This window comes from Parus major, chromosome 2 (genome assembly GCF_001522545.3).
Source record: "Parus major isolate Abel chromosome 2, Parus_major1.1, whole genome shotgun sequence".
Classification (NCBI taxonomy): Eukaryota; Metazoa; Chordata; class Aves; order Passeriformes; family Paridae; genus Parus; species Parus major.
This window is the reverse complement of record NC_031769.1, coordinates 131,815,111-131,836,637: the sequence shown is the minus strand read 5'-3', so window position 1 is coordinate 131,836,637 and position 21,527 is coordinate 131,815,111. Positions and strand designations below refer to the sequence as shown.

The 21,527-nt window shown below is 40.0% G+C and overlaps 1 protein-coding gene across 1 annotated transcript in view; it reads left to right on the top strand.

Annotated features, from left to right (window-relative positions):
* Positions 1-1,110: 1,110 nt before the first annotated feature.
* The window catches only part of LRP12 (LDL receptor related protein 12), a 49,553-nt gene continuing 29,136 nt past the window's right edge, over positions 1,111-21,527 (top strand). The window contains exon 1 of the mRNA XM_015619191.3: positions 1,111-1,282. Within this exon, the coding sequence (XP_015474677.1) occupies positions 1,204-1,282 (79 nt within the window). The 5' untranslated portion in view covers positions 1,111-1,203. The remainder of the gene's footprint in view (positions 1,283-21,527) is intronic.

Genomic DNA, 21,527 nt, shown 5'->3' with positions numbered 1-21,527 from the left:
TTTAAGAGTGTTTTCCAACCAAAATGATTTCATGATTCTATGAAAAAATAAGATGAATGAGAAGAAATAGCATAGAGCACTCTCCATAGCAATGGCCAATTGTGGAGCAAGAGCTCTGGCCTGACTCAACAGGTCTGCTTTCAAGGTAGCTATAAAGCCTTACCAACATTAGTTAACTTTTGATTTTCTTGATAATGTCAACACTTTGTTATTCAAAACAAATGGTTCTAGTCGAACAGGGTCAATAAACGTTTCTCATGGTCTGCAACAGGCATTGTAAAATTAAAACTAAATATAAAAATTGTGCTGTGAATCCCACTTGCTTTTGAAAACAGGTTAACTATGCAGCAGGAAAACGGGCAACCCTAATAGAACAGGAAGCGTCACCAGGAATTTCTGTGGGGTCCATGGTTTCGCATCTTGCAAAAAGCAGGTGCGCATTTTGTGCTCCCACGGTAATTTTTCGGTCTCACTGTTGAAATGCAGATTTGGAGGTCAGAAGCACAGCAGCTGCCAGAGTACCCCTGTGCTTTACAGACTGGTTTGGACTCAGGCAGTTTTACTCAGTGCGGGGAGCCAGGGCACTCACACAGCCACTGGGTTATCCTGTGTGGGCCGGGGATCCGGGCCGCTCAGCCGCCGGGACATTCAGCCTCCCTCCTCCGGATGTGGCCTCAGCTCCCACGGCTGCCGGCGGCCGCCTCGTTGGGACGGGGCGGGCCAAAACCCGGCGGCCCCGCCGGCGACGGAGTGGGAGGGGAGGGAGGAGGTGAGGGAGGAGGTGACGAAGGAGGAGCCGAAGGAGGAGCCGGCGGGGCGGTGCTGGCCGAGCGCGGCGGCCCGGGCCCGCCCCGCTGTCTGGGGGCCGCCGCTCCGCCCCGCTCGCCCGCCCGGCCCGCGGCTGCCGGGAGCGGCTCCATGCGCTCGTGCCGGCAGTGCGCAGCCGCGGCGGAGCCCAGCCGGGAGGAGGAAGCGGCGCGCGGGGAGGGAGGCCGAGGCCGGCGGCGGTGGCGGCTCATGGCTCGGCGGGCGGACGGGCGGCCGAGGCGTGCGGGCCGCTAGCGCTCCCCGAGGCGGCGGCTCCGGCGGGCGAGGGGGCGAGGCGCCGCCGGCCCCTCCTGCGGCGGCGGCAGCTCCGGCTCCGTGTCGGGGGCGCGGCGGTGGCAGCTCCGGCTCCGCGCCGCCTCCCCGCGGGCGGGTGTTATGGCCCCTTGGGGGAGCGCAGAGGGCTCCCCGGCTTGGAGGTCAGCGCAACTCCTGCTCCTCGTCGTCTCCTGCTGCGGTAGGTACCGGGCAGTGACGCCGCCCGTCCGCCTCCGTCTCGCGGGCCGGGAGGCGGCCGCGGGGGAGGGGGAACAAAGCGGCCTTTCTCCCGGCCGGCCTCGGCGGGATCCCTGGAGCCTCCCAGGACTGCCGCCAGGCCCGGCTGGTGTCCCCGTAGTTCCCTTCTCTGCCCCCAGACCCGTCTCCTCCTTCGAGCTCGACTGTTTCCGAATTCGCTCCGGGTTTTTTTGTTTGTTTTGATTGGGGTTTCTTGTGTGTTGTTAATTTATTTATTCATCTATTATTTGTGGGGGTAGACGGAAATCTCCTCTGGGAAGTCTTTAAAACTGGGGCCGGGATTCTGGGATTTGGCCCAGCTGCCCTGGGCTTGCTCTCCCGCAGATGTGCGTTGCCGGGAACTCCGGAGTTGGCGCGGGGCCGCACAAACAAGCCAGCCCCAAATCCTCTGAGTCACGAGTAATCGCTGCCTGTGGATAATAGGGATGGATGCTTGCGAGATGTTCCACGTCCGGACAGGACGAACGAGGCCTGGTGTCGGGGGCAGGGCGGCCCCTCCGGGCCGCGGGGTCGGGGGCTGGCGACCGTGATGAGTTCGTGACACATCGGCACAGGCCTAGAAGACCTTCCAGGGACCTTTGCTTCTGCTCAGCCTGTCTGCAGTTCATACCGAATAGGATTTCATCCCTGGGTATAAACCCTTGTTGAAACAACTGCTAATGAAAAATGTTTGTGTAAATGTACTGAGGTTGGTTCTTACAGAATAAAGGTGGCTCATTAACACATAACAGATCAAAACACAGATACTTGACAAAGAGAGTCGTCTCATGTTTTCCCAGGGAGTTGTGTTTGTTTTATGAAGTCAAGCATAGGTTGTGTCCGTGGGCCTCAAGCAGGAGAAGCAGCCTTTGGCACAGAGCTGGGCATGTGCCTTGCCCTGAGGAGGACACTGACAGGGGCTCTGCTTCTGTGATTTCTGAAGTAGACGGTTTCGCTCTAAATATGAAATTGAACAAAAGTAATTGGAATCTCTTTCATTGTTTAAAAAGCAAGCTTGTGTCTTGAACATCAAGATATTTCAGATTTACCTTTGCACAGTGTTTTGTCCAGCACACACTTGTGCTGCAACAATCAGTCCAAACTCTAAAAACGTAGATGTACTACGTAAGCTGGTAGGAGCATTTGACATTTACATGAGTAGAAAATTAAGGAAGTCTTCAAACAGGGCTACAACTGTGCCAGTAGCCATAACCTAATAGTTATACTGGTAAAGTTTAATTTTTGAGCAGGTGTATTTGCTTGAACAAAGTGGGGCACTGACCAGTCTTTTAAATTCATATTAAGTAAAGCAAGAGGGTGTCATGTCAAAAGGTAAACTACAGGCACAACTGAAAAGGAGTTAGCTAATGGAGGAGCAGGAAGTGGTAGCAAAAATCTCAAGTTTGGGTATATTAAGCTGTTCTGTTTGCTTACTTAATGTATTTAAAAAAAATAATTTCTGTGAAAAGACTTAAAAAAAACTCAATGTGCTGGTTTTATTATACTCATCATTGAATTGAAATTAAAATTATTATTGTGATATTCCTCATCAGCTTTACCTGAGTAAAACCTTTTGAATTGTTATACTCTAACTTAGGTGTTACTGTCAGCATTTCCCTCACAAAAATTTAAATCACAAGCATAATCTTTAGTTAGAGAAAAACCAACCAAATTAAATTCTTTTGGAATAACATTTTTCTTAGACCTTTAATCAAGACTTTTGAAAGTTCAGCCAAGAAGGCTTCATAGGTTTCTTCTGCTTTTTTAAAAAACACATCACCATTCATTAGTGCCACTGCCAGGAATGAGAAGACGCTTCTGATTTCGATCAGCGTGCTCTGTCATTTCTTCCTCATAAAGAATTCGTTTTTCATAACAGTTTCTGGTAAAAATGTCTGAAGTTCTGACCACTATCACTGCCCAAAGGAAAGGAACTTTGTCCTCCCCAGGCTAAAGTACCCAAAACAAAAGCAAGCATTTACTTGAGTAGCGTAGCCCTTTCTCTAGCTTTCACTTTGATTTCTCCCATTTATTTATTTCAGGAGAAGAAAGTGAGACTGGGAACTATGTCTTATTGAAGCATTTTACCTTTCTGTACAACTTCTTTTAGCTCTTCTGAACTAAACTGATTTAGTATTGACATGAATTTGATCAAGACACTGCTGTCAGCATAGCTCTGGACTGTAATGTTGATCCTGAGCAGAGCCTTGCAAACATCATTATGTTAAGGCTTTGAATGCAGTAGGCACTACCCAAGGTAAATGCATGCTTGGAAAAGCAATGGTGCATCACTTCAGTTGCCTTCCATTATGCAGTTGCACAGCTAAAATGTCTGGAATTTTCTGCTAATTAAAATACTAAATTCACCAAGGTTGTTATGTGGGCATTGAGCTCTCCAGAGAGTGTTTCTCTGTTTCCCTGTAGTTGGTGAATTTTTCAAACCTTCTTTCTGATGATGACTATAATTATAAAAATTTGAGAAGGAGGAATACTGATGAGTGAAATATTGGAATAGCACCGACTAACAAGAATTACGGCTTGGTAGGACATTGGGCAACGTATTTTTTGGTTTATATTACCAGCCTTCCTGTTGGCTTGAGAGTTTTATATCCAAGAAATAATTAGTTTTATGTGTCTCTATATAATCCTGGCCTAGCTTTTACTGGAACAAATACCAAGACATTTCTGCTTATCTCAGAGGCCATAACAGTTTATCTGAGTTTAAAACAGAACCATATGTTGTGCAAGTAATTTTTTAGGGGAAGAAATGTTGTTTGAGAAATCAGTCCTGTTCTTGGGGGAAGTATTTTTAAGCCAAAGTTCTGTGATTGATCAGCTGAAAATTAAGTAAATCTTGGAATCACAGAATCATGTAGGTTAGGGAAGACCTTCAAGATCATAGAGTCCAATTGCAAATCCAGCCAAGTCCATCATTAAACCATGTCCCTAAACAGCACATCTACACATGTTTAAAGTACCTCTAGGGATGCTGATCTTATTTCTTTTCATGCTAAAACATGAGCTTAGGTTGGAGAACTGAATTTCTAATGTTACCATTTTGTTTGACTTTTATTTAACTGTTGACATGATGATGGTTTATATCTAATTGATGTGATGGAGCACTTTCAGGACCAGTTTGTGAGGGATTGATGTTCAGAGCAGAGGCTGAGTTATGAAAAGTCTCTGAGGTGATATAGTGTACAACTAGGACGTGCCTTCTTTTGGAATGGAGTCTGGAAGCATGGGTATTTGGCTTCTTCAGATTTCTGGAAATTCAAACTTTATGTAGTCTTAACTATATTTGTCACCCAGATATATTAATTTGAATTTCTGTCACACTGAGCAGAAGACTACAGGAAATTTCTATAAAGTTTTGCATAGTTGGTAACAGTCAGTGCAGCGGTACAGTAGATGAATCTCCCTGCTTCTGACTTCCAGATGTAAATGTGTGTCAAAGAAAAATATTTACAGTAGTAGGACAGGGACACTAAAAGAGTTCCAAGGTAGAAATGGTGGCAGAATAGGTTGATCTTAATTATCCCTATCTCTAGGTTGGTTTTTGGGCTGGTGAGTACCCTTGGAAGCTCTAATGACTGAGAAACAGTAGTGGAGATCAGGAAAGGATTATTCTCCAAAATTGTGATTGAAACTGTGACTATTGAGACTACAGTGCTTACTAATATTATTTCGTCCTGTTAAAGGAAAATATAGTACACTTACATAAGCTTTAAAACATTTAATTTTGGATTAGAAACATTCCAGGTTTCTGTGGTATAGATGTTGCTTGAAGTTACAAGGGAAGACAAGTAAAATTGTTATAAAAGTTCACTTGTCAGGACCTGAATTTCACTTGCATGTCAGTTTGTTAATGATGGTATGAGATGAGGAAGAATATATAGTTCTTTGGGTTCATTCACCTTGTTTGAAACAATAGCCTGAATCATGTAAGCAAATAAAGTCTGCCAGGCAGTTTATTTGATTTTCTAAAGAAGTTGAACTCTAAAGCCAGAACAGACTGTCCTAAAGGAATCACTTGACTTAAAAAATGACTTCATTTTAAACTCTTGAATGTCAGTCTTTAGTGATATTTTGTGATATACTGAACAGAGATATTTTGCTAAGCTGTAAATCATATTATTGGCAAAACCACTGCCTTTAATTTATTAGAAGAGTTTTGTAGTCCTTTAAGAGAACATGTCCTAATTTTAACACTGTAGAAATTTATGTTGTCTAATAAGTTAATTGTATGTCAACTTGTCCAAGTATGTACATACTCTACTGACTGTTCAGAGTCAATATTGCATCTGTAGTCAAAATGTCTGAAGTCACGTGGACAGTATTTAAAGCAACATTCATTCAAGAGGAGAAGAAAAAATCCCATATCCTAAACAACTTTGTAGCAAAAAGTTAGAAAATTGAATATAAGGTAGTCAGTGTGATTGTTATTATGCACTAAATGAGAATACTGTCAGCCAGAGGAAGAGCAGAAGTGTATTTGTAACCAGAATCATGACAGAAGCCACCTGACTCCATTGTCATCAGAGCAAAGCATGTAATTAGCATGGCTTTTTCATCAGTCCTGTCATTGCTAGGAGAGGAAGAACTCTACTGCTTTTGTGGTGGAAGGACCCTACAGGTGAATCTGTTTGATTCCTTTGCTTCCGTCACTCCTTTTTTAATATCAGTAAACTGTATCAAACTGTATCAATAATATTTTCAACTAAGCACTGAATATTTATTGTTTTGTACTTGGTCTGGCTAAAACTTGAAATTATTTTCAGTCTTGTGGTTTGTTAGAAATCTCAAATTTTTAAACTCTGTGCCTTTGGTGTGTTAGGTACATCCCTTCACACATAATGTACCTTTTACCAGATGCCTCAAGTTTCCCAAGGTGTAGACATTATTTCCATACTTACTAAGTATAATTCACTAATTTCCTTACAGGTTTTTTAAAAATTCATGAGTCCTCTTTGTACTGTGTAAATAGTGTGGTTTTGCTTTCTTAAATGTCTGCGTTTTCTAGTTTTAGTGTTCCATTTATACTGTCCCAGATAGTTAATGATTATGTTAAAATACTGGAACAGCTGAGATATCTAGCCAGGCAATAATTGAGAGAGTGTGATTTGTTGACATCCTGGGATGTTTTTAGCTTGTATGCATTTCAGAATTACTAGCTGTGGTGTTTTTGCAGTACCAGTTATTACTTGAGGTGTCTGTTGGCAAAATTGAGCCTTCATAGTTTACATGGTTCTAAGAAAATGCTGGGTATCAGTGCATTGGATGCTAAAAAAAAAAATTGGTTGTAGATTTGAGTTCCTGTGTTTATCCCCTCAGTAGAAATAAATGCTGAGTGGTTTATAGCAGGCTGTATTATACCATACTCTGAAGAATTGTGTTGTTCTATCTTCTTTTTTTGTTTCCTACTCTTGATTTTTTTCTGCAGTTGTTAGTTTACTGATGATTCATTATGCAAAGCTTTACAATTGCTTTGAAATACATGCTATTGATTCTTCTGAGTATCTAAGTTAAAACTACGAAATTCAGCATAATTGACAGATCAGTGTAAGCACTTCAAAAGAGCCCTAATCTGAGTTGTGGTTCAGACCTGTTTCTCTGAACAGATGCTTTAAATTTGGATATACTGTAACTTTTGGTACACCAGTTGTTGTGGTGATGTCTTACCAAGGTTGGCATATTTAATAGTTACATACTAATTTTTTTTTCCTGCTATTCTATTTGACACTAAATTTTATGTTAGTATGGAATTTCTGTATATCTTTCTCAGCTATTTTGTGAGGAGCAACTTCTTGGAACTAGTCAGGAAGTTAGCAAGCAAAAATAAGAGCCTCCCCAAAAATAGGAAAGATTAAAAGTAGAGCATGTTTTGAAGGGGGGGAAGGGAGTCACACAAAACCATTTGGTTTAGTACGTTGAGACAAGGTGGTCTCTTACTTAAGCATTTTGTGAGCTTCAGTACTTATAGGACTTTCCCAGATACATTTATTTTCTTGTGGAATTTTTTGTTGTGCAAGAAAGCTCAGCGTGCTCACACTTAGTAATTAATATTGCACAAAGCAATGAAAGTGAACTAGTTATGTTTCTCTGGGAGTGGAAAGTACATTTGGACTGTGTATTGGGATGGGAACTTCATGTTTCACCCATCTGATTGTGTGTAATTCATGACTACCCTTTGCTTAACCTTGGAGATGTTTCCTCTGCTCAGTGGAAGCCCTTGGGACTGACTCTGGGTAGCTAGAGCGGACATTCAAAGTCAGTTGTAGCCATAAGACAATAGAGTGTTCTAAAAAGCAGTTTGAGCACACTTTGGCATGTGGTGGAAGTCTGTAATGAAGTTTCTTGTATTGAAAAGTTAAAAAAAAATAAGTCTGCTAGATGGTCCTGTAGCTTGGTTCTATTACTCCAGCTTTATAGCTCCTGTTGGGAGATACAGATAAGTCCCTTTAAGTACAGAAGGATTGTGGGAATAGTTCTTTTGTGGAAAAAATAAGATTTTCTTCTAATTTATATCTAGTGTTACTAGAAATAAGTTTGTTCTAGTCAATTATGTTTTTAAAAATATAACAATCCTACTCATTTAAGGAGCTTCTCCTTTAGAAAGGACTTTAAAATAACTAAAGGTAAGCAGTTTAGAACAGAAAAATGAAGTCTTGTTTGATGTGCCTTGTAGTGGGAATGCATGCTCTTATATTCATATGCTCTGACCTCTAGATTTTAGCTGTATATGGATTTTCATAAGACTTTGCTTAATGCCTTTTTTCATATGCTTCACAAAGGGTATTATAATCCACTGAATTAGTATACCATTGTATGGCGTTTTCCTTCTCTGAAATTGTATGTGGTATCTCAAATAGAAGCTTCCATTAGGGATATTATAGTAATTGGGACTGAGATAATGAATACATCACATGCAGTAAACAAGTCCATATATATGTGCTTCTCTTATCACATAGATTTGAGTGGAGACTTTAACCTTCCCTTCCTTTATTTCCTGAACAGAGTTCAACAGAGTAATTTTCAAACAGAGATTCATTCTAGAGTCCTAATTAAGGTGCTTTTTTGTTTGTAATATTGTTGTGTTTACTTCAGCCTGCTCTTCGTATTACTGAAGAATCACATTTTTTCACTTTTTCTCTTCTAAAGAAGTGCTCAGGGAGAGTGCACAAGGATTTAACTAAAATGTGTGTTTAAGCCACATTAAAATATTTGTAACTGGACTTGGGAGAATACATATTTCTTTATTTCAAATTTTTCAAAAGTATGGAGAAGGAACATATGTCCTTTCCATGATCTATAGATCCATGATCTATAACATCAGTTAAAATAATCTGAGAGAGATGTCTACTCTTAAGTCAGGAAGATGAATGACATCAGACACATGACTCTTGATCACAGCAGCTTGCAGCTGGAAGCAGTGACGGGGATGGATTTGGGTGATTGTGTAATTAGTAGAAATAGCTCCCCGTGTCAGGGCACCTCCCATTTGTCATGTTTCCTATCTAAAGGTACTGAACGAGCAGTCAGTCCCATGGCTAAAGTTCAGCTGGTGTCTGTGGCTGGGGAGATTCATGACAACAGGAGAGCTGGGATGGCAAGGGGGAGGAAAGATTGGGATGTCTTGTTAAGTCACATTCACAGCTAAAGGTGGCAGAACTGTTCTTCAGAGTGGAATAGGAGGCCTAGGTGTCTGCAAGAACAGCTGTTTTTTAAGAGGTTAGGCAAATAGAAGGGAGGAAAGGAACTAGCCTTTTATTTTAAGGGTGTTACAGTGGCTGAGTGAGCATCTAATCAGTCTAAGAGGTTACTCTTACAGGCAAGCAAAAAAAAAAGGGTTTGAATGCCAGAAGTGCTTGGAAATTGCTTGAGGTCTTGATCTCTAGCCTTCCAAATATTCTCAGGCAGAGGGGTGTTACAGGAACATTAGATTCCTGCATTTGACCTGTACTTCAGCAAATAGGTGAATAAACAAGTAGAGATCTTTGAACATTTTGTAATTCATTGAATGGCTTTCGTCAGTATTTTTAAGCATCCTTTTTTGTGATGCCTTTTCTGGCTGATACTGGCATTTGGCATTTTGGCACTCCAGCAGCTTTACTGCAGGATGTGCCTGGGAGCTGCATGTTTATGGAGTCCTGTTACTAATGACCTACCTCCCTGTTGTTGCTGATCCAGCTAATGCTGTTTCCAGTGTCTGTTGCTTAGGTGTCATTTAGTTTGTCTCGCTTCAATTCCAGATTTTAAATTATCTGTTGTGTCTCTCATCTGTGCCTCAGTGGTATCACAGTTCTCGTGCAAATGACAATCCAATATACCACAGCTGAGTGATAATATTACTAACCTCTTTTTAGGTCCACAATACTAGCTTTCGGGTTTTCCTAATCTGTTGTGGAAATATGGAGCAGTACACTGGCCTTTTGCCTTTACACTGTAGATGAGTAAGGCTTAGGGAAAAGAACTATACATTTATGCTCTTGCCTTAGTGAGGATCACAGTCTGCTTTCCTCACTTTCAGCTGGAATTGCAAAGCTTGTGTGTGGTGCTGTAGTGGGCGGACCCTGACTGAACACCAGGCACCCACCAAAACCACTCTGCAACTGAACAGGGTAGAGAGTGTATAACAAAGGGTTAATGGGTTGAGATAAGGTCCTTCAGAGAGATCACTCACCAAATATTGTCATAGACCAAACAGACTTGAGTTAGAAATATTAACTGAATTTAATAAAATTGGAGCAGGGAAATGAGAAGTAAAAACACCGTGCCCCACCCTTACCTCTTTCTCAGCTTTACCTCCCTGGCAGTGGCAAAGGGAGATAGGGAATGGGGGTTAGGTCAGTTCACCACAGTTCATCCCTGCTGCTGCTCAGGGAGAGGAGTCTTTCCCCTGCTCCAGTGTGGGGCCCCTTGCATGAGACAGTTCTCCATGATCTTCTCCAGTGTGAGTTCTTCCCACCGGCAGCAGTTCTCTGTGAAAAGTTGCCTCATGGGCCATTTTCCCTTGGGGTGCAGTCTTTAAAGAACAGCCTACTCCAGCCTGGATTCCTCACAAGTTCTAGCAGGAAACCTCCAGTATGAGCTTCTCTCTCTGTGGGGTTGCAGATCCCCTGTCAGGAGCTTGCTCTAGCATGGGCATCCCGTGGTGTCACAGCCTCCTCTCAACTCCACCTGCTCCGGTGTGGGTCTTCACAGCTGCAGGTGGGTCTCTGCATCCCTGTGGTCCCCCATGGGCTGCAGGGGCACAGCTGTCTCTCCATGGGCTGGCTGTACCGTGGTCTGCTAAGGAATCTCAGCACCAGTGCCTGGAGCACCTACTCCTCCTTCTCTACTGGCCTTGGTGTTTTCAAATTTGCTCCTTTCATGTATTAATAAAGTTCTGTAGTGGTCTGCCTGGGGAGGTGGTGGAGTTACCATCCTGGATGTGTTTAAAAAAGGATTGCATATGGCAGTAGGTGCCATGGTCTAGCTGTGGTGTTAGGGAATGGGTTGGACTCAATGATCTTGAAGGTCTCTTCCACCTAGTCATTCTGTTGAAATATTCTTACTCTGCTCTTCTGTGGCCACAGTTACATCTGCACAAGAACTCTTTTTTTCTTCTTGAATAAGTTATCACACAGGCTTTACACCATTTCTAAAGGGCTCAGCCTTGGCCAGCAGCACATCTGTCTTGGAGCTGGCATTGGCTCTCCTCAACACAGTGAAAGCTTCCTGCAGCTTCTTGCAGAAAGCCATTCCTATAATCCCCCTGCTACCAAAGCCATGCAAACACAGTGTAGGTGCTTTTAGGGTCCATGAGGAGTTTTCCTGAAGTAAGAGATCGTTTTTTCTAACTGTGCAGATTAGGAGGAGCGGCACAGTCCTACACAGTGATGACATCCTTCAAGTCAGATCTGCCCAGAGAGTGAATTTAAGGTCATGGCTGGGGAGTTGAGAGACATCCCATACTCCTAACTAACAGAAAGTGCTTGATAGTGACTTTTTTGGAATTAATATCTTGAAATATTCAGCTGTACATCAGTCTTAAAATGTTAAATAAAAGCATGGAAGCCACGAATATGTATGTGAGAGTTAAGTGAATAGGTCTGTGTTTGACTGTCTTCCATCAGTTTTCTGAAGCCATCCGTATTTTGTAGCTTTACAAAGGAGGTGGATCTGAAGTCTGAGACAGCAGTTTAAAGTGTTGGCCATGAAGGAGTTTGGCATAAAATGCAAAAGCTTTCAGAAACAACTGATGATTAAAATAAAGCTGAATTTAAATTTTTAATCTGAGGTCTTGCTTACTGACCATACTGTGCATTTAGGAGCCCATAAAGTGCTCAAAGCACCTGATTTGACATAAGCATGCAGTTTCTCAGATATGTGTATTGCTCAACTGAAATGATCACATTAAACAATATTTTTTTTGAGGGAGATGAGTTACCGTGATGGGAAAGAGGTCTGAACTAGCTTAAACTTGAATTGTTGAATGTGGTGCATAAATTACTGCTTTGAACATAAGGATCATGGTGTTAGATTCTTACTGATGTAAGACTCTTACTTCATGCCTGTACTGAAATACATTGTCCTTCAATGTATTTTTGAAGTGTCTTGATGATATTTTAATTTATTTAGACAGGTAATCAGGTTGATTTGTACTTTGTGGGGTTCCATTGTCCTGGGAATGCTTTTCTCCCTATATCTGGAAACCTGCTCTTAAACAGGAAGGATATGTACTTAAATTAGCAATATACTTCATTATATAAAGGCAGATAAATAGGAATTTGAATATGTAGGCATTATGTCTGACATTGATCTTGTACTTGTCACCATGCTGTGTCACATTTTTTGCTATTTTAAAATTCAGTGCCTCTCTTTATAAAGGCTGTAGGAGCAAGTGCTGAATTTTGTTATCAGCTTGGCTTTTAATAGAGTGAAATGTATGTGAAACGAAAGTATTTTTTACCCTTTATTTTACAGCTGAATTAATGCGTTGAAGCCTAATGTATCTGTTTTCCTCTTCCAGATACATTTCCTAAAAAGGAAAGCCATAGCTATTGGTGCCTTAGAGCCTTTTAGAAGCAGAATAGAGTGAAGTATCACCTGTTGCAGCATTACCCATGATAATTTAAAAAACCCAAACCAGTCATTTGCGACACCTATACAGTGGTGAGGAAAAAGGACCGCAGAAATGCCGTTTGTGTGGTTGCCTTTAGCCATAGCAAGCCTAACCAGTTACCTTCTGGGGACTGAACCAGATAAAATACTTCGAGTGAAGACACAAATGTCTTGAGAAGTCACATTGTCTTGGTGGCCTAACATTGATAATGGCAGATTCCATCTAAAAGTTGCCATGTAATGTCAGTGCTGAGCCTCTGAGTACTTCTGCAGATGATCCAGGAAGGAAAAGCAAGTAAATAGTCAAGTGGATAACACTCAGTGTGAAGTATAAACAGTGTGAGAATTTGGAAGTATGCTGTCTTCACAATCAATATCTGCTTTATCACAAATAAGCCTTGCTCTTCAGTTTTGTAATTTCTATCAGCTTGAAAATACTCCCTAATTTTAGAAAGTTGTATATGTATCTACTATCAATAACAGATGATGAATGAAAAACTGGTACAATGAGATATTCCCGGCGTCCTTTATACTTTTTTCTCAGAACTGAACCTCTTGTAGAGATACCCTTTTTGTTTCTCTAAGAGCCAGCACACAGCAAAAACAATGCCCTTAAACTGTTATTTACTATTATTACTTATTAGGCAAAGTTACCAGTAAGGAATTGTAGGGGATGTAATCTGCTTTCATCAATGCAGAAGTGTAGCAATGTTTTTCATGTACATTGAAAAGAAGCTACATCCAAAAAAACTGCCTATCAAGTTTGGTAAATGGTATTAACATAAGAAAGTAATATGTTTTTCACTTAGCTCTTTTTCCAAAGCATTCTTCATCCCTTTCTTCAAGAAAATATTTTTTTTCCAGTTATACACAGGTTGAATCTGAGTGTCCCAACAAATGGCTGTTGTTTCTTTCCCTAGTTGGCTGTTAACTTCACACGTGATCTCTCTTTATAAAAGAGCATATATCTACCTAATGGTGATTTGCTGGTACTGGGCTTTCTTCTTAAAAATAGGCTTACTTCAGAAGCATACTATAAACCCAACTTGGATCTGAATTTAGTGTACTCCAAGATGTGACATGGCTGGTAGCAAACCCTCAAGAAATACTTTTAATATATTCTTTGCATAGTCTCCTAAAAGCTCTTTATTGTCTGAGGTTTAATTTTTGTGACAGACTAATACCAACGCTATTCCTGTAAAGTATGTTGAGAAAGGTAGAAGCTGAAGCACAGAAAATAGTATCTGTTTCATGCTTGTGCGTGCATAAAGTTTGTTACTTCACATTTCTGATTCTGTACTGATTCTGTGTGAGTGAAGTGGGGAGTCTTGGTTTGGTGTAATTTAAGGCAGTCAATGTGGGAAAAGGCAGGCTTATTAAAAGGAGTGTGAGGCAACAGGAGCGTGACTTAATGATCTGAACTCCTCTTCAGAGAAGTTTCAGTTCTCAGTGTAGGCAGATTAGTCTTGCCCTCAGAGAGAAGATAGAGAATGAAGAGTCGTCCTAAATTATTTAAATGCCAACAGGATCCTTCTGGGAAATACCCAGTTGCCGAGTTTTTGTTGTGGAACTGGAAATAGGCTACTTTCAGAGCAGTGTCTGTTCCACTTTATTTAAAACTCCAGCTCCTATCCTTGTCTGGTTTTAGAGATGTTACTACCAACTGATTTCCTCTCATCAGCTCATTTAAAACACAGCCTGTTGTATATTTCAGCTGTGTTTAAGTGAGTGGATGCAGAGTGCATTAAGAGATTTAGTGATGATCTGCTGCTGCTGCTAAAAGAGCTCCTTCAGACCAGATGCATTTTCTTTGAGGCAGAGGTAGAACATTCTTTATTATGGATTACTGTATTCTGTGTGGGATCTGTTACACTTAGTAACAAATCTACAATGAAATTTCTATGCTGGAATACATACAGAATTGTAAGGTTTTTTTATTTAAATTTTTATTAACTGGATTTTTGATACTGTTACTCTTACAAAAAAAGAAATAGTCCAAAGCGCTTGGAAATTGTGGGGAGTGAGCAGATGTGCACAACTGAGTGATCCACAGGAAGTGAAGCTTGAATTGATAGTTACATTGTTGAGTAACAGTGAATATGTTCAAGTTAAACAACTGAAGTGGCATTTGGAGGATAAGGTTGTGAACTGGATGGACAAAGGAGCAGGCAATTACTATGTAACTTGACCTTCAGTCATCTGGTGTTAATCAGAATGACTCTTGACAGGGTTTTCCACAGAGAGGTTTTTTTTTTTTTGGTATTATCCATATATTTTAATAAGGTTTTTTTTTAGGAAGCTGGATTGCAGAAAGAAAAAGTAGTATAAAAATACCCTTAGGAAGTTAATGACTTGTGTAAACAAGTAGTGAGTTTTTTGATCAAGAAAAGCATAGATCAGAAGGGCTTGTATCAAAGAGATGAGGTGTACTAGGTGTAGGGATAGCATACTGGAAGGCAATTATAATTATGAATGTAAGGGTATATGGTGATAAGGATTTTGGAAATACTTGTTTGATGGCATTCTCTCCTCCAAGGTGTTTATTCCTCTTACTGTGTTGAAACCTTGCTTCCTATTTGTGCTTCATTGGAAGCCTGTTGTAGAGGAAATGCCTGTGTGTATGTGTATATTTGCTCCTGGCTGCCTGCTTTTCCCTCCCTGGGGAAGTGATGGTTTGTTTGGTAAGGTTTTTCAGAGCACTGCAGTGTGATGCTTTTTGGTTTTCTCACTGCACATCCCCGGGATGCAAGTTTCTTTGAACCTCCTTTCCTAGTTTTGCTGGTGGGACTGGGGTGTGGGTGAGCCTGAGAACAGGAGTATTAGAAATGGGCAGCCTCATGCCGTCTCTGTCGAAGCTGAGGGAGATGGTATGGTTCGAAGTATGGCTGTGTTTCAGTGAAAGGAGGAAGCTTATTTTTTTGTCATTCATCTCCATAGGCTTTTTCATTCAGTTGGTGACATTAAGGGGGAGCGGGCCAATTCACACCTCTGTAAATGCACCTTTTTCAACTACCTACCCATCCATTCCTGGAAGCCTCTTTGTTCTTTTGAATTGCACTGAAATTACATCTAAGACATGATGGTTCGGAGTGCAATGTACCACCACATTTGAGTTAATTTGACCCTGAGGTAAACATGTATCCTGAATTTTATAGATGTTTACAATTCCTTGCAAAGCAGTTTGATAGAAATGATGGTTCTGCTGCCCAGGACTTACATGAATGTATTGACAGACAGTCAGACAGGAACGTCTATGCATATTTAAGAAGGAAATCTGGATGTAGTTCAAATTTCATGTTACATAAAATGCCTAGAGGTACTGTAATATAATAAAATTTGGGATTTTGTGACCCATAAAATGTGAGACTTTTTCTTACCAACTACTGAGAGGAGGCATAGAAGGTGCATTTAGGGTCATACAAACAAGCCTTCATTTGTGAACTATGGCATGTGTGAGTAATTGTGATCTTTTAGTTTCGGTGACAAATACTTTCTATGTGGAAAGCCAAAACAAGAATCCGTATAGCAAATTACTTGTGTGTCTGCTTTATCACATTTGAAGTTTTTCAGGGGTAATTTGTGAGTCTCAGGGATGTAGTTTGATAGTGGGAAATTACATACTTAAGTGTTTTGAAAGAGATTTCGTTCTATTCTCTTCAACCAATGTTATGTATACTATGGCTGTCTTGAGGTTGTGCTGCACTCTGCTGAACTGCAGCTGCCTAAACTGTCTATCTGGTCAAATGCTTATCTAGCTCTACAGAAAGGATTTTATTTTTCTTTATTCTGCAATTGTGGAGTCATAGTACTGTCCAACAGTTTGTAGTCCCTCATAATAGAAGATTGTGTTTATCTTTTCTAACTATTGGGAGCCCCCATGGCAAGAGGCTGTAGTACCCTCTACAATATGAGAAATAGTATTCTGGCTGTGAGAAGTGCACTTGTTTCCAGCACATACAAAGGTGGTAATGTTAACTGTTCTTATCTTACAATTACTGTATTAAAAGTGTTTTCACATAATCTCTTGTCTCTGTTACTACCTCCAGGACAATGTAATTCAGGCTTTCCAAATGTTCCATGAAAGGGACAAGCCTTTCCCTTTGGTGCTCAGGAGTTTTGTACTTTTTTCTTGGTGACTTGGGGGAGAGGGAGGGTGAAGCACAATGAGGAGATAGTTGTTAGTACAGGATAGCTGTATATAACAATTCTGTTTCACTTGGTTTTACTCTCCTGTTGTTCTGCTGTATTTCTTTAGTACTGATAGCTTTATCACTTACTAACATTACTCAAGCCTAGCCATTCTTTCCCTTGTGCTTCCCGCTACTTGAGTAGTTCTGTCCATGGGAAACACAAAATCATCATACGTGCTTTCTTCAACCCCACCTGTCTGTGCTGTGTTTACTTGTAAAGCACTGCCATTTGATTATGTTTGGAACATGGTTGGCTGAGATTTCCAGTTGTTTTATGCATTGTGCATCTTTTTTTTCCTTTCCTTTATCTGATAAAAATTTATCATACCCAGTTTTTACAAAGCAATGAGTTCTGTGGAGCAAGAGTTGTTTTTCTTGTTTGTACAGTTCCAGACACAGTAAAGCCATAATAATGAGAAAAACTCATTTGTGCTGTTACAGGAAAAATAGCCATGCAGTGGTATGTTACTGTATCATGAGCCAAGTAAAGAAGACTCCATATTTATCACAAATTTATTTTGAAAATCTATTTCTTAGATACTCCACGGTGTTTGAAATAAAACTGGTGTACTCGTGCTAATGTGTGAGATACAGCACCAGCATTATTCTTACACTACAAAAATGACAGGATTCATAGCAGATAACATGGAATGGATGGAGGAAAAAAGGAAAAGATCTTTTCAAAGAGAGGGGGAGTAAATTTGGGTCTTGGCGATATGCACCTATTTGTCTATTGTCTCTAAAAGTTTTTAAATACATATATATGGCTTCTAGACTTGAAAAAAGAATCTATGAGGCTCTCTGGAGTTTCCTGTTTGGAATCAATGACTCGAGTCAATGCAGTAACTGTAGTGGAGTTTTTCGAAGAAGAATATAGATCTTGCATAAAACTCTGAAACAAAATAATTTTTACTAAATTATAAATTTATTGGCTATTTCCCTTATGATTTGTTGGCTTTGATGATTCAAGTCTGTTTGAACAAAAGAATCTAAAAATATCAAGGCTGCCATGCACAGAGTTCTTTCATGGGTACTGAGTGTACCCATGCAAGTATATGTGCACACATGTCAATATTAAGAGTACGCTTTAGCAATTTCAAGATCTGATTCTTATTTAAAGCAGTTAATAATCTGGGTAAAATAGTTTTCATGTCTTGCAGGCAATCTATCTTCTATTAATGTCTTTTTTGACTTGTTGAGATTCATGGTACATTTTGAGGAATGCAGTATGCTATGACCAGCAAGTTATAGCAAGTTCATCTCATTCTTCCTAAGTCCTGAGGATATTTAATAAACAGCATTGTATAGACAACTCCTGAAAGTTAGTGCAGCTAATTAATAGCCTTTCCTATCATAGCAATTGAAATTTCCCAGCTGATAACGCTAGAGCAAGAACTGTTGTCAATTCAGTTTCTTTTCGGTAGTGAGAATTGAAGCACCTACATGTTGTGATTGCCTTGAAACTTGGTGACATCTCATCTGTCTGCTGTAACTGAAGTAGATCAGATAGCTCATAATAAATAATGAACTTAATTTTGCACAAGGTTGTTTTCATGAGGTTAACAAAAAGCAGTGTTTCACAGATGTTGAAGGGACAGGCAAAAAAAGTGTATTGCCTTAGGTGTTCTTTCCCCCTTTGGCTGTGCTTTTTTACTATGCTGTTGAAATCCTTGTGAAGGGGTGCAGGGTTACACTATGCAAGGTTACTTCTACACCTTAATTAGTTCAGTGAAGCATTAACAAGGGACCAAGACTATGTCTTGTGTTACTGGAAGGCAGCTGGGCAGACAGCATGACACTTGGTTTAAGTTCAGTTTCAGTGTGAGTAGGTGCGTGGGGTCTAAAAACTCCAGTTATCAGATCATGCATAAACAAGTCTGCACAAGTCTTTGCAAGGTCTGTAGTTTCTGTGAACTGTTTTCATACATAAAAGGAAACAAGTTTTCTTGGGAATTCTACTGTGCTTTTTAATTCTATCAGAAAGAATATGAAACACATTAAAGAATATAAAAACTTGTCAAAGTCTAAGTTTTATTTCTAGTAATAAGTAACAAGAAGGAAAGAAAACAGTTTTATCTTTCAAATGAGGATATTTTTCCTAGATGCAATAAACATGCAGTGTTTTTATGATTTTTATATTTGATATATGTGCAAAATGTGCTGTAAATATACTGTTGCTCCATTGCCCTTCCCAGTAAACTGCTTGCTTTCAAGTCACTTGTGTCACTAGAGCGAATGTAGCTGGGATGTGTTGCAATTAATTCTAATTTTTTGTTGCTGTCATAAAGGTGGAGTTGAATCTGAGCAGCACTATACGACTGACTCTAGTATTCCCTGGTTTGCTCTGGCCAGTGTTCCAAAAAGAATATAGCAGATCTGAAAATTACAGTTTTATTTCTCAATCCCCTATTTTTGCTTCAATCAGAACCATGAAATTTCCTCCTTGATCTCTGTCTGGATTGTGACATCTTAGCCCTTCTACTGAATAAATAGATGTTGTAACTTTATTTATGAATCCAGTGAGCTTTCTGGATTTTGAAACCATTATTCTCTGGATATATCTTGGTTTTGTTTTTTTTTTGGTTTTTTTTTTTGCACATGAGATGTAGGCTCACTAATCAAGGTGCAGCAGTAGAGCAGTGTTTTCCTTCTTTTCAAAAACCCTCGTGATTCTCCTCCACCCTCCAATATCAAGTACTCCTACACTATTTCAGTCTTTTTTGGAAAAAAAAATTAGTTGTAAATCTGAGTCATACTGTAATCTGGAACCAGGAGCTTGGATGTTTTGTGGGTTCCTGGTAGAGATTCATGAACTAATAGCAGATTATATTTTCATTTCTTCAACCCTATAATAGGTTTTTGATGGTTGCAGTTATTATTTATGAATAGTGGTTTAATATCTTCTATTAGCACTTTTTCAGGATGGTACAGGCCCAAATGATGAGAGGAAAAAAGAATAACCAGCAGTAGTATATTTTAAGAATATATGACCTGATGAAGGCCTGCTGTTACTATCTAACTTGTGACAGAGTAGTAAAATCTTCTGTTTGTTTGTAGATGGTTATGGGGTTTTGATTTTAATTTTTTAAAATACAGTACACCAGCTCTACATAGATTGTTGTGTGCTAACATAACATTTGTTCTTGTACTTACAAAGAATTAAGATGAGAAATAATTTAGCATAATGAAAAAATAAAAACTTTTTTTTTTTTTTAAAGAAACCAGTAGGTAAAAGTATGAAGTATGTGAAGAGTATGAATCAAATTTGCAATGCTCTTCCCTCTGCTGTACAAGCAATGTGCAGCCCACGCATCAAAATTTTCCCCTAGTCTGACACTTCTCAAATGTGACGTAGTTTAAATTCTGAAATGGGGTTTCAGAAAAGGATAGTTACTGCAGTCAAACATGTACAAATGGGCTGAGCAGTTCTTTCATAAAATAACTGAGTTTTGGTACTTTAAACACCTGTTTAAAATAGCTAGAAACTTGGGGTTTTTCTAGTTTTTAAAGTAATACAGCAGCAGAAGTTTCCAATAAGGCCAAATGTTAGGTTCAAATTAATGATAGGGTCAAATCAGTTAAGAATAGGCTTCTAAGCCTTGTAAGGGATGTAGCTCATTGTAGGATGGGTAGGCAGTATAGTCTCTTGCTTCCCCTGCTAGTTTCAGGTCTACTCCCTTTTTGTCTGATTTCCTCAATCTTCTCAATCTTTTTTGTCAAGTTGAGATTTAGGTGACTGTATTCACTGTTTGAATTGTTTAATTTTGGTTTTGTAATCTTGTTTTTTGGTTTTTTTCCTACTCTGTCTAATGCAAAATGCTGCAGTAGATTACCACCTGAGAATATGTACAACATTCAGGCAGTGGTCAGTCAGGTAACCTCCTTTGTACCTGGCTGGACAGAATAGTAGGGTGTGACATGAATAGAACTACTTATGTGCTTAAAATCAGGAATCTTGTTGAAGCTGAGCCAGTGTCTCTGCTAGATTTCCAATTTCCACTGCTTGCTGCCAAGTATATTAGAGCTGTCTATAAATAGTTAGTGGAATTTTTGACTGAGAATAAAAAATAATGGCAGGTTCTTTTCTGTCCCTCCCTTTTAAAACAACTGAGAAGTTTTAACTGTTTTTTTTTTTTTTTATTTTGTTCTGATACTTTCACACAAAAATCCTTAAGTCAAATTAGTTTAGCTGCTACTTCAAAATTTTCTCTTTTAATGATAGCAGACTCAAAATACAAGGAAGAGAGGAAAGTGACTGGGAAACCACACAGCGCAGGAATCTGAATCATTTGTAGTCTGCAGCATCTTCCAAACATTTGCTTGATGTGTCCTGATGGTGCTGTGGGCTCTGTTTTAAGCCTCATCTGGCTGGGAGCATTCATGTCAAACTTGTATTATGCTAACGTCTCAGATGATGGGGAATTTTACACATCTTATGTGTGTTGCTGTGGCATTCACAGTTGGTGTAATATTAGTGAATAATGTATGCAGTGTCTAACAAATCCCAAATGAGAACTTGTGTGGCTTACACTGAATGGCTGTGGAGGCCGAGCTTATTCCTGAAATTGAGGTGGAGCCTCCCAGGCAGCACTGGAGCTGTGGTGAGCAGAAGATGTGCTTAGGGTGTGTGTTGGAACATCCCACAGCCTGGCAAGGGGATTTGTGGAGCAAAACAACTTATGCTGAAGACGTAAGTTTGTGCTATATATGTTTCTAAAGGGTTTTTCTTGAACTAGGTCTTCTGTGGCCCAGAAAACTCGGTACAAGTAGGAGCACATCCTCTAAAAGAAGTCTAGTTTGCTAGTTCCAAGGCTCCCGGTGTAATGTGTGCCAAAGCACAGGAAAAGGAGCAGATCAGAAGATTCAGAAACATGCCCCTTATCTGAAATAAAATACTAATGTAGACAAATC